Raw genomic sequence first — 12,915 nt, 5'->3', positions numbered from 1 at the left:
GTCAAATGGCAGTTCCATTTTTAATTGTTTGAGGAAACTCCATACTGTTTTCCACAGTGGCTGCACCAGTCTGCATTCCCACCAGCAGTGTACTAGTGTTCCCTTTTCTCCACATCCTTGCCAGTACTTGTCATTTGTTGATGATAGCCATTCTTACAGGTGTGAGGTGATACCTCATTGTGTTGTGTTTTTTAAAAATATAATTTTATTTATTACAGAGAGGAAGGGAGAAGGAGAGAGAGATAGAAACATCAATGATGAGAGAGAGTTATTGGTTGGCTGCCTCCTGCACACCCTACACTGGGGATCGAGCCCACAACCCAGGCATGTGCCCTGACCCGGAATCAAACCATGACCTCCTGGTTCATAAGTCAACATTCAACCACTGAGCCAAACCGGCCAGAGGTCATTGTGGTTTTAATTTGCCTGGCTGTGTGACTTTGGACAAGCAAATTACCATATGAAGACATTGGGCTCCTCTTTTGCTCAATGCAATGTGATTTAAATAGGGGTCATTATAAAACAACTTTATGGCTGTAAATGCAACATATGCTCTTTGGAGAAAATTTTTTAAATAATAGGAAATAGGTATAAAATGAAAGCAACAGTCACCCTTGGTCCCACCATCTCAAGATCATCACAAACATTTCTATTTGTTTTCTTCTCCTCTTTTTTCTATAGATAGCATTGTATCCTAATTTAAAAATTTTAACCTGCTTTAAAATAAAAAATTAAGTAAGAAAAGTCATCATTCTATAATATTTCTTGTTAGAAATACAACATTATAAAGCTGCTTAGGACATACAAATCATCTTATTACACTTTTTATATTACCAGTGAGGAAAAGATATGGCAGAGAGGTTAAACAGCTTGCCCAAGGTTACAGATGGTGTTATTGATAAAACTTGATGCCTGGTAGTATTCTTTCCACCATCATTTTGCCTTTCTTCTTAAGTGGGTCATATTTTAAATAGGCCACCTTTTAGTATTATATTATTATACTAGAGGCCCGGTGCACAAAATTTTTGCACAGGGGTGTGGGTCCCTCAGCCCAGCCTGTACCCTCTCTAATCTGGGACACCTCAAGGGATGTCCGACTGCCCATTTAGGCCCAGTCCCTGTAGGATCGGGCCTAAACGGGCAGTCGGACATCCCTCTCACAATCCAGGACTGCTGGCTCCCAACTGCTCATCTGCCTGCCTTCCTGATTGCCCCTAACAGCTTCTGCCTGCCAGCCTGATCACCCCCTAACCACTCCCCTGCCAGCCTGATTGATGTCTAACTGCTCCCCTGCCAGCCTGTTTGCCCCTAACTGCTCCCCTGCCAGCCTGTTTGCCCCTAACTGCCCTCCCCTGCAGGCCTGGTCACCCCTAACTGCCCTCCCCTGCAGGCCTGGTCATCTCCAACTGCCCTCCCCTGCAGGCCTGGTCCCCCCAACTTTCCTCCTCTGCCGGCCTGGTCACCCCTAACTGCCCTCCCCTGCAGGCCTGGTCATCCCCAACTGCCCTCCCCTGCAGGCCTGGTCCCCCCAACTTTTCTCCTCTGCCGGCCTGGTCACCCCTAACTGCCCTCCCCTGCAGGCTTGATTACCCCCAACTGCCCTCCCTTGCAGGCCTGGCCCCTCCCAACAGCCCTCCCCTGCTGGCCATCTTGTGGCGGCCATCTTGTGTCCACATGGGGGCAGCCATCTTTGACCACATGGGGGCAGCCATCTTGTATGTTGGAGTGATGGTCAACTTGCATATTACTCTTTTATTAGATAGGCTACTTTAATTACTTATCTCATATTTCAGAAGTGAGCTAAAATATTACTCATTAAAAAAATAAATATATATTAATCCTCTTTCTCCAAAGAACGCCCCTTTCTCTATATTAGAAGTGTCAACCAAATTCACGATAAATAATGGCAGATGGAAACACACACATGCGATTGGCACCAGCAAGAGCTTTATATGTATCATGCATGCACAAGTCAACTTAGCCTTTTATATATATAGAATAAACTTGCTCCATTTTCCAGCTAATGAAAAGAAAATAGGATTTCACTGAGTCTCCTATCTACCTGCTCCAGGACTTCTGTGAGGATCAAATGAGATGAGGCACAGGGAAATGCTTCACAGACATTTGGTTAAAGTGTAAAATGTTTCCACCTGGCTATAAAGCAAGTCGTGTTCCTGGGCTGAAGAAACTCCAAGGAGGCTAGTCGCTAGGGAGAGGAAGCCGGGTATTGCTACATGACATCATTACCTGGTGCCCACAGCCAATGTTTTCGGGCTGGGCTGAGCTGTGGGCCGCATTTTGCGCCATGGGGTCTTGGCAGTGTCATCTGCGATTTGGTGGGCTGTCACTCTGGAGTGGTGGCAGGGCCTGTGTCCCACCTGGGGGAAGCCGAAAGTTGCTTTGAGGGCGCCAAATCCGCGGTACCTTTTCTCTGTAAATGGCCAGTGCACGTCACGGCAGCTCCTGCATTGTGCGTCTGCCCCCTGGTGGTCAGTGCGCATCATAGTGACCGGTCAGATGGGCAAAGGGACACTTAGCATATTAGCCTTTATATATATAGATATATAAAAGGCTAAGTTGACTCACACACGCATGATACATATAAAGCTCTCGCTGGCGCCAATCACACATGTGTATTTCGATCTGTCATTGTCGATCATGAATTTGGTTGACACTTCTATTATAGAGAAAGTGCGAATAGCAATATTAAAATATTTCTTCTAATTAATTTTCTTTCAATGTGCACCAATGTGTGCACCGGGTCACTGGTGATTTATAAAAGCCTAATTTTCCAAGCTGAGAGGGTTACATTTCTGAAAGCACTGTGGTAGGAAAATGATTAGCTGAGGAATTTAAGTTGTTATGGAAAAAAAATAGTTTTAGGCAGAACACTAAAAAGTCAGTTTTTAGGTTCATTAAAATGAAGATCATACTAAATAAAGAAAATGATAGTCCATATAGTATTTAATAAGTAATAAATATTATATGATGTACCATCCCTTGCTCACTAGAAACTTTTTAGGAACTCCCATTCACAGCTTCAATAAGATACTTGCAAATTTATTTTTGCTTTGTTAGACACCTAATAGGCATAGTGAGGCAATGAAGAAAAAAATTAATCTAATCTCATTTCAAATGTCTCATACTTTTCATATCTTATGATCTGCAAATAATCCCATCTCTTGAACCTCTCCATTCCCAATCCTAGAGATGCAAAATATGTACTTGAGATTTAAAATATTGTGCAATATTTCTCACGCTCTTCTCTAATATAGACTTTCTATTATAACTTAATGTCACAATAGTACTTCTTTTCTTTCTATAATTCTCCATAAAAAGGGAGGGTGTAATATATATATATATCCAGCACACTGCATTACACATTATTGGATAAGCATTTTGTTAGTTAGATTATTACAGATAATGGTTAACCTTAACTCTGAGGTTAACAAGAAAAATAAAAACTCAGACATAGACAACAGTATGATGGTTACCAGAGGGAAGGGGGTTGGGTAAAGGGGGTCAAATATATGGTGATGAAAGAAGATTTGACTTTGGGTAGTGGGAACACAATGCAATATAGAGATGATGTATTATATAGTTGTATACTTGAAACCTATATAATTTTTTAAAATATGTTTTTATTGATTTTAGAGAGAGAGGAAAGGAGGAGAGAGAAACATCAATGAGAGAAAAACCTCAATTAGCGTGTGCCCTGATCTGGAATTGAACCACAACCTCTTGCTGCATGGGACAACACTCAACTGAGTCATACCAGCCAGGGCAAAACATATATAATTTTATTAACTAATGTCATTCAATAATTTTTTTAAAGTCGTCCTTGATATATAAGGATACAGTATCATTACTTTGCCATTTACCAAGTCCAATCACATATTAATTTTATTTTATCCATCATACCTAATTAAATGATAGTTTCTTAAAAATAAGCAAGCAAAAGTATTTTCAGCTCCTTTCCCTTGAGAAAAGCTAATAGTAGGCAGATGTGATGAGATAAAAAGTAAAGTAGGGGTCACAAACTCAGACGCTTTCTAAGGTGCTGAGGCAAACGAACTAAATATGTGAAGTGGCTTTATGTAGCACAATAGAGTGGTAGGTCGGTTACAAGTAATAGGGCACACCTTGCCTAAAAACATCCTAATTAAAAAATATAAGCAACTTGTGGTTTTCTTGTAGGAGAGGCAGATAAACATCTTTATCAATTAGCGTACTGGGATCTACAGTTCTTCAAAACTATTCCAAGTATCCAAGAACCTAGTTGAATTAAAGAAAACATTTAAAAATAAGAAATACTTTCATAATTTAAATAAATAAGAAAACTTTAAACTCTTTTAAATGAATTTAACAAAAATTGGGCACTTCGTGCTAAGACATTATCAATATCCTTTAAGATAAGAAAGATATTGGTATACGGTTTTTATATGCCAATGCAAATTAATTTTTTACTACTAAAATTATTCTATACTTTAAAAATACTTTTTAATCCAAATATTATTCACCTATATAATCTATAAATCCTTTATCTAATTTAGGAGAAAATAATCAAGTAAATTTCAATAAAAGACAGTGGGTTTAAAATAGAAACTAGCCTGGTGGGTGTGGCTCAGTGGTTGAACGTCAACCTATGAACTGGGAGGTCACTGTTTGATTCTGGGTCAGGGCACATGCCCACGTGTAGGGCTTGATCCCCAGTAGGGGGCATGCAGGAGGCAGCTGATCAGTGATTCTCTCTCATCATTGATGTTTCTATTTCTCTCTCCCTCTCCCTTCCTCTCTGAAATCAATAAAAATATACTTAAAAATAAATAAAAATAAATGAATAAAATAGAAACCACATCTACCACTCTGACTTGCTGTTCAGCTCTTTAAACCTGTGAGAAATTTTTCTTGGTATTTATCCTTCCCTAAGGACATCTATAAATAAGATGGACTAATAAGTATGATTAGCTGAATTCTCCAGCATTTTCCTTACAACTAAAATACATGATTATCCCCAGCAATTCTATTTTAGGCATACATCTAACAAAACTGAAAAATTATGCACACAAAAACGTGTACAAGTATACTCATAGTAGCATCCTATATAATAAAGAGGTAATATGCAAATTGACCATCATTCCAACACACAAGATGGCCACCCCATGTGGTCAAAGATGGCCACTCCCATGTGGATACAAATGGCCACCACACGATGGCTGGCAGGGGCAGGCAGTTGGGGGCAATCAGGCCTACAGGGGAGGGCAGTTAGGGGTGACCAGGCCAGCAGGGGAGGACAGTTGGGGGGGACCCAGGCCTGCAGGGTAGGGCAGTTGGGGGTGACCAGGCCTGCAGGGTAGGGCAGTTGGGGGGGACCAGGCCTGCAGGGGAGGACAGTTAGGGGCAATCGGGCTGGCAGGGGAGAGAAGTTAGGGGTGACCAGGCTGGCAAGGGAGGGAAGTTAGGGGTGACTAGGCCAGCAGGGGCAGGCAGTTGGGGGTGACCAGAAATGCTGGGAGGACAGTTAGGGTGACCAGGCCTGCAGGGGTGGGCAGTTGGGGGTGACCAGGCCAGTAGGGAAGGGCAGTTAGGGGCAACCAGGCTGGCAAGGGAGGGCAGTTAGGGGTGACCGGGCCTGCAGGGGAGGGCAGTTATGGGAAATCAGGCAGGCAGGGGAGCAGTTAGGCATTGATCAGGCTGGCAGGGGAGTGGTTTGGGGGTGATCAGGCTGGCAGGCAGAAGCAGTTAGGGGCAATCAGGCAGGCAGGCAGGTGAGCGGTTGGGAGCCAGCAGTCCTGGATCCACTGTGGGATCGGGCTTAAACGGGCAGCCGGACATCCCTCGAGGGGTCCCAGATTGGAGAGGGTGCAGGTTGGGCTGAGGGACACACACCCCCGTGCACGAATTTCATGCACCGGGCCTCTAGTTATTAATAATAGCCAAAAAGTGGAAATAACCTAAACACCTATAAACTAATGAATGGTTAAACAAATTCTGGAATATCCATACAATGTAATATTATTGTTATAAAAAAGGAAAAAAAGTCTTGATACATAGTGCAACATGGATGTATCTTGAAAACATTACGGCCAAGTGACAGAAGCCAAGCAAAAAAAAAAAAATAATATATCATTTTCTCACATTTATATGAAATGTTCAGAATAGACAAATCCAGAGAGACAGAAGTAGATTAGTGTTTGTCAGGAGCTGGAGGAATTGAAGGTGAGAGCTAATGGATATGGGATTTCTTTTGGGAGTGATTTAAATGTTTGGAATTAGAGAATGGTTGGTTGCATAACTCTGTGAATATCTTAAAACCATAGATTTTAAAACAATGAACGTAAAAAAATAAATTTAAAAAAATAAAAGGGTAAATGTTATGTCATGTGACTTATCTATAACTAGAGGCCCAGCACATGAAATCTGCCCATTCACGAGTCCCCAGTCCCGCTCCACCACCACCCTCCCCCCGCCCCATTCACTGTGGTTCTCCAATCACAGCATGGCTCCATTTCCCTGGAGCCTGCGGGCCGGGGGGAGGGACCAAGAGGTCAGCCGTTCCGCCCACTCAGCAGTCCCGCCCCACAGCCACTCACCTCGGTTCGCCGTGGTTCCCCGTTTGCCATGCTGTGATTGGAGCCTGTGGGCCAGCAGGGAGGGACTGAGAGGTGGTCAATGCACCTCATGGCAACTGGTCAAGCAGTCATTCCAGTTGTTATGCTTATGGTCACTGACCTTTTATTATATAGGATAATAAAAGCATAATATGCAAATCCACCGAACAGCCAGACAGTGGAACAACCATCTGGACGACCTTCCAGAGGAAGCCAGGGCTGGGAGGGCGGCCGAGGCAGCCAGGGCTGTGAAGGCCTACTCTCGCACTAATTTCATGCATCGGGCCTCTAGTATCTCAAAGCCATAAAATAAATGGTGATTGCAACCTACTTCTTGAATTTCTAGAAGAAGATTTCATATTCTGCTAAAGAGTGATAGGATCCAGTGAACCCTGTGTGTGTGTATCATTCTGAAAATTACTTTTGAGCCAAATGCTGTTTCAAAACATCATTCTCACTTGAGTTATAAAACAGAAAACAAAACAATTTTTAGATGTAAATATATTTTAAAAATTAAAACCTAAGAAATGCAATCTATGCATAAGAAAAAGTAAAATATTTATATGCATAACAAGTAGTAGCAACATCATTCATAAGCAGCAGTTAGTGTTTATTTTCCCCATATTTTGGCTTAACACCATAGTGGTAGTTTATTCTTTTTAGGGAAATTGCATTAGGTACATATAGCATATTATGAGTAAGTTATAGAAGACTGTGTAATTGGAAAATTAATTCCAAGTAACAACATTTCCTCTAAAAACATATTTATTATTAAACAAACTAATTTAAACTAGTGGACAATAAAATGTGCCTATAATTTATTAAGTCCAAGATATATAATCAACTTGCATAAAATTACATATGGTATTTTAAAAACAGCCTATTTCTAAAATATCAGTAATTCAGACAATTGGGATTTCCACAGGAGATAAATTGCCATTAATTTCCTTTTTATGAAGAAAAGGTTTGTCTTAAGAACATTACAACTATGTTATTAACAAACATTATAGCATATTTTAAAAATCAAAATGATGAAACATATGCATTTGGGTATTCTTTTATGGGTACCAGCCCTATAGCAGCATTTCAGATAGTGATTTAAATCTAGTTAACCACAGTTCCAAATGACTTGGGTTTTTATTTTCTAGAAATACATATCACATGTATAGTTAAGAATTTAAATTTCCATTATAAATGAGAACCTAATTGATAATGTAAAAATATAAGAAATAAAGTACTTGGATAGTCTAGTACTTTATTAGAAATATATCTACTAACTCCACAAAAACAAACTTTACGTGTAAGCAAAATACTAAAAATTTCTGACTTGGGAGAAATAAAATAGAGTGAATGATTTCTCTTCATCTCTAACTGTAAAAATCCCTTTTGCCTATTTATTTGACCCGTCTCTATTCATGCAATTTAATGAACCCTCAAAATAATTTATACATCTTTATACAGAATTCACATCTACATCAATAAACAGCCAGTCCTTTTATATTTTCAGTGCCTTATCAAAATATGGGTAGCAAAGTTTTTCATTCTATGAGGCAGGAAGATGTTTTCTAAGTACTTCTTTGGATGATGAGGATATAGAATCTGGGAAGGACACCTCAAATTCTATTAGAAGGTCACCACGTTGCTCAGGATTTTTTGGAAATGGCAGCCCATATCCAATAATTCTTCTCCTCATTCCAGGTTTCACAATATCATTTACTGACATAGGTATGGTTCTTCCATCCATTGTTGGAACATTAATTGAGCAGCCACACAATGCCTAAAAAGTGCACAAAATAAAATTAAACAACTTAAAAGTCTAAACAAAAATATTACCAATTGTAAAAGATGATAGCAAATGGCAAAATTTTAACCTCCAAAAGAATATCAATAATTATAAAATTATTTCCCCCATTAGAAAATCCCTTTAGGACATGCACAAGCAGGCATGCTAAAAAAAAAAAAAAAAAAGAAAAAAAGAAAAAAGAAAAGAAAGGAAAAAAAAAAAAAAAGGAGAAGGGGAAGGAAAGGAAAAGAGAAGTAAAGCATGTCTTTCACATTGTCCTAAATGGATAGTTTGAGTCTGCTATTGCAACATTCAAGATGCAGGGATGGAATGAGAGAAGAAAGAGGGAGAAATTCAGGGCTGGAAAGAACATGATAGGAGCAACTACCTACTTCTCTGGAGGGAAAACATTAGAATAAGAAATACATTTATTGTTTTAGTCAATAAATGTTTACTGAGTACCTACTATATGCCATACATTCCTGATAAATGCTGAGCATATTTAGGGACCATGAATACCGACCCTTCAAGTAATGCACAAGGACCACAGAAGCAAATTAGTAATTAAAATACAGTAAAATGTTGGCACAGTGATATGTGCAGAAGTCTTTTGTGAGAGAAAAGGCACACAGCATATCCTCTTAGCTTCTGGGAGTATAGAATACTTAAAGTAAGCATTGGACTAATAGTTGGTATTGAGGCAGAGTGAAGAATAATAGTGTTCTACAGAGTAGAGCTCAGACAATGACACAGATATATACCAGTATAAGATAATAATAGAGCAAACTTAGGGAAATGCATATACAGTTATGGGTGGAAATCAGATTAAAATGATCTTTTATGTTAAGCTAAATAGTTTGAACTTTATGATAGATGCTATGTGGAGTCATTTAAGAATTTTAAGCAGGCAACTGACATAGCCATATTTGTTAGATTATAATCTAACTTGAGAAATAGTGCCTAAATATAGAAAATTAAAACCCGTGTACTAAATCAGTATCCTTATAAATTATTTTGTCTTTTAACACATTTTTTGTTATATAATTACTCCAAACTAACAATTTTTTTAAAAATCTTACACATGGACTAAGGTGAGGAGATTACAATGCAGATCTCATAAACCACACTTGGTAAAACAGAGTAGAGTTAATTCATTATTAGGCCTCACAGTACATAATCCAGGTAGCACTTAAAATTAGCACTTAAATTCTTAATATGGGTAACTAAACTTAGAATGTATAATTTTATTCATAAAAGAGGTATAATATAGCAGTACTACCTCAGAGGGTTCTTAAAAGAATTTTAAAAATAATGTATAGTAAGCATTAAATAATCTTAGCTATTATTTAAATCCCCTAAAATCAACTGCATAAATGTTTGGTTTCAGAATCCTAGCTTTTACTAACTTACCTCTCGCAAACTAATTTTAGCAGTATAAATTATATTTGATCCATCCCTTTTAAATTTGGGGTGTTCTTTATCTTTAATAATAAAAACAATGTCTGCTGGAATACTAGTTGGTGTTTCATCTCCTTCCCTTGGAAAAGTGATTTTGGTGCCTTCTTTCCATCCTTTTTTTATCTCAATGGTGAGAATTTTGTCCTCAGATCTATAACTCCTTCCATCAGGGTTTAACCTTTTTCGAGAAATCTTCATCCGTTTGGTACAACCACTATATATTTCTTCAAGTGATACTCTAAGTTCATGAATAATTGGAGGGTCTTGTCTGAGGCGGGATGGCCCCACAGAATTCCTGTCTCTTGGATATCCATTCATGCTGAATCCAAAGGCACTAAAAGGATCTCCATCTACTTCCATATCTTCAGAATCTCTACCACCAGCCATCCGTCTTCCAAAGAAAATTTCAAAGGGATTGGAACCTCCGAAAAATGCTGCAAATGTGGCATGAGGATCGCCATGAAAGGTGTACCGGAAGGTACCTCCTTGTCCATCAGTACCTCCTGCTCCTCCTTTCAACCCTAAGCGAAGAAATAAACATAATTAGGATAAAGTCTGCAACTATTGAAAGCTTAACTTTCAAAAATTGTATTACTTGTAATAACTTAACCAATAAAGAAATTAAAATGCAAAAAAAAGAAAAAGAAAATGAGTGTGATAAGATGAAAAAAAATTGTATTACTAATAAACTTTGGCAACTTTAGATTGTAATTTATTAAATTGGCCAGAAATGCCATTATAACTAAATACAGAACAGCTACATACCTCTAGATCATTCTATCTAAAGTTAAAATTTTAGCTTCAAATTCTCCCTCCAAATACCCACCTTTAATGATAATTTATCCCTGAATCACTGTTCCACAGATAAATAAAAAATAGAAGTCTGGAACCTCTTATCTCATAAGCTACTGGTTGACAACCTGAAGTATATAAAGTTTTCTTAACTTATGTCAATTGAAAGGTCTTCAGTAATCAATGCAAAATATATAACCTAAATCTTTAAGTACCATTATCATCAATGAGCACAACAATCAACAATATAAAATACCATATTCATACTAACAAGTTTTATTTCTGATCATCTTTTACTGCTTAGGAATTAAAACAGAACTCTTTCTGTGGCTGAAAAACTTTAATAGTACAAAAGATGTTTTTACACACTAATATTGTTATCACTATCCCAGATAACAAAATTTTTCCTCTAGACATACCACGTGATTACATTAATTTCAACACCATTTAAAAAGAAGACTGAAATCAAGAGCTGTAAATGCTCTTGATAAATAAGGCCTTTGGACTGGTTATTTCTATTATGGACAACCTGCTTCACACACCAAGTTAATGACCCTCTGACCCTGTTCTTTAGGCTCAACTAAGTAATATTTAGCTTACAAAAGATTATATATTCGAAGCATCATGACCACCACCTACCAAAGAAAGATTCTACTAAAACCCACTAACGATAGTACAGTGATCTTTTTTTTTTCTTTTTTTCTTTTCTCTCTTTTTTTTTTTTTTAATTTTTATTTATTTATTTATTTTTTGGTGGCAGCGATGGAATTACAATGATCTTTTAAGGGAGCAATACTGACAAGGATTTACATCATTACAATATCAATAAACTTTCTGAATGAGCCTTATGAGAATTCCTAACCAAAGAAACAAGCAGGAGCAGAATCTAAAAATTATAAAACTGATACATTTCAGAGATTTAACTAAGAGATCCCAATATGTTCAAATAGTAGTAATTTGAGGGCAGGAAATATTTTATTCGTTTCTGCATTATTAAATGCATACTGGGCTGAAAATGACAGGCACTCATGTTTATTGAATAAAGGGAATGAATGATCTATTCTTAGTCTCCTAAATCAGTGGTCGGCAAACTCATTAGTCAACAGAGCCAAATATCAACAGTACAACGATTGAAATTTCTTTTGAGAGCCAAATTTTTTAAACTTAAACTTCTTCTAACGCCACTTCTTCAAAATAGACTCGCCCAGGCCGTGGTATTTTGTGGAAGAGCCACACTCAAGGGGCCAAAGAGCTTCATGTGGCTCGTGAGCCGCAGTTTGCCAACCACTGTCCTAAATAGAAACTTTAAAAGGTGTATCTTGAATGTCAGGATAGAGAAGAGGCAGAAGCAAAATCACACATGTACATAGATGAGATATTTAATAATAATAATAAATTCTACTGGAATCATTAAGCATCCTTTTTAAAAGACTTAGTTTTGCATGTCTTATTCTATTTGAATTCTTCCACTAAAAGGTTTACATGAACTCTACTTCATCCAACAGTCTTAGCTGGTGTTTAAATTTTTACCTACATACATGAATAGAAATCTGGAGCACAGGAGAAACCAAGATGGTGGCATAGGTAAACACCTGAAATTGCTACCTTGCACAACCACTTCAAAACTACAACTAAAAGACAAAACGGATATCATACAGAACCACAGGAAGGCTGGCTGAGTGGAAATTCTACAACCAGAAGGAAAGAGAAAAGCACGCTGAGACTCAGAGGAGCTGCGGAAGTAAAGTGCAGAGGTACGGAGGCATGCACGCGGAAAGGGCTGGCAACTGAGTACGAGGCTGTCTTTTTCAATCAGGAGGGAGACACAACCTCCCGACTGCTCTGAACTCCAGTTCTGGGCGAGACTCTGGGGACCCAGACTCATACGAGGAGAAACTAGACTGTCTGGCAGCAGGTGGAACTCAAGGGTGGCTTTCTCTCAGAGGTGCTTGCAGCGATTACCGAGGGACACTGAGTCCCAGGGGCCTCTTAGGGGCAGGGCCGATGGTCAGCCATTGCTGTTTGCTCTGCCCTGAGACCCTGCCCCACCCAAGCTGTGCGTAGAAGCTTTTGCATATGAATGGCCTGGTCCTTTGAAATCTAAAATTACCTAACAAACTGCAGCTGAGTCAAAGAGACCCAGAACATCCAAAAGAAGGCCCAAGGCCCCACAGCAGCTTGCATTGCTTCACAGCTGGGCCTCATCTGGGCACCTCCAAACCCCAAACAAAGAATAGGAATCTGCAGATCTCTCCATAGCTCCTGCTGGGT

General features: G+C 38.7%; 1 protein-coding gene across 4 annotated transcripts in view; it reads right to left on the bottom strand.

The window, feature by feature from the left end:
* Window positions 1-7,094: 7,094 nt before the first annotated feature.
* The window catches only part of DNAJB4 (DnaJ heat shock protein family (Hsp40) member B4), a 53,806-nt gene continuing 47,985 nt past the window's right edge, over window positions 7,095-12,915 (bottom strand). For 3 of the 4 annotated variants that reach the window (XM_080654993.1, XM_080654994.1, XM_080654992.1), the window contains exons 2-3: window positions 9,805-10,373; window positions 7,103-8,388 (exon numbers count right to left, since the gene is read on the bottom strand). In XM_080654993.1, coding sequence (XP_080511119.1) covers window positions 8,155-8,388; window positions 9,805-10,239 — 669 coding nt within the window. In that variant the 5' untranslated portion in view covers window positions 10,240-10,373 and the 3' untranslated portion in view covers window positions 7,103-8,154. Of the gene's footprint in view, window positions 8,389-9,804; window positions 10,374-12,915 lie in introns of all 4 variants that reach the window. The other variant, XM_080654991.1, reaches the window with a different exon arrangement.

This window comes from Plecotus auritus, assembly GCF_963455305.1.
Source record: "Plecotus auritus genome assembly, chromosome: 2".
In the NCBI taxonomy this organism is placed as follows: Eukaryota; Metazoa; Chordata; class Mammalia; order Chiroptera; family Vespertilionidae; genus Plecotus; species Plecotus auritus.
Note: the sequence above shows the minus strand (reverse complement) of the source record. Positions and strands in the feature narration are given on the sequence as shown.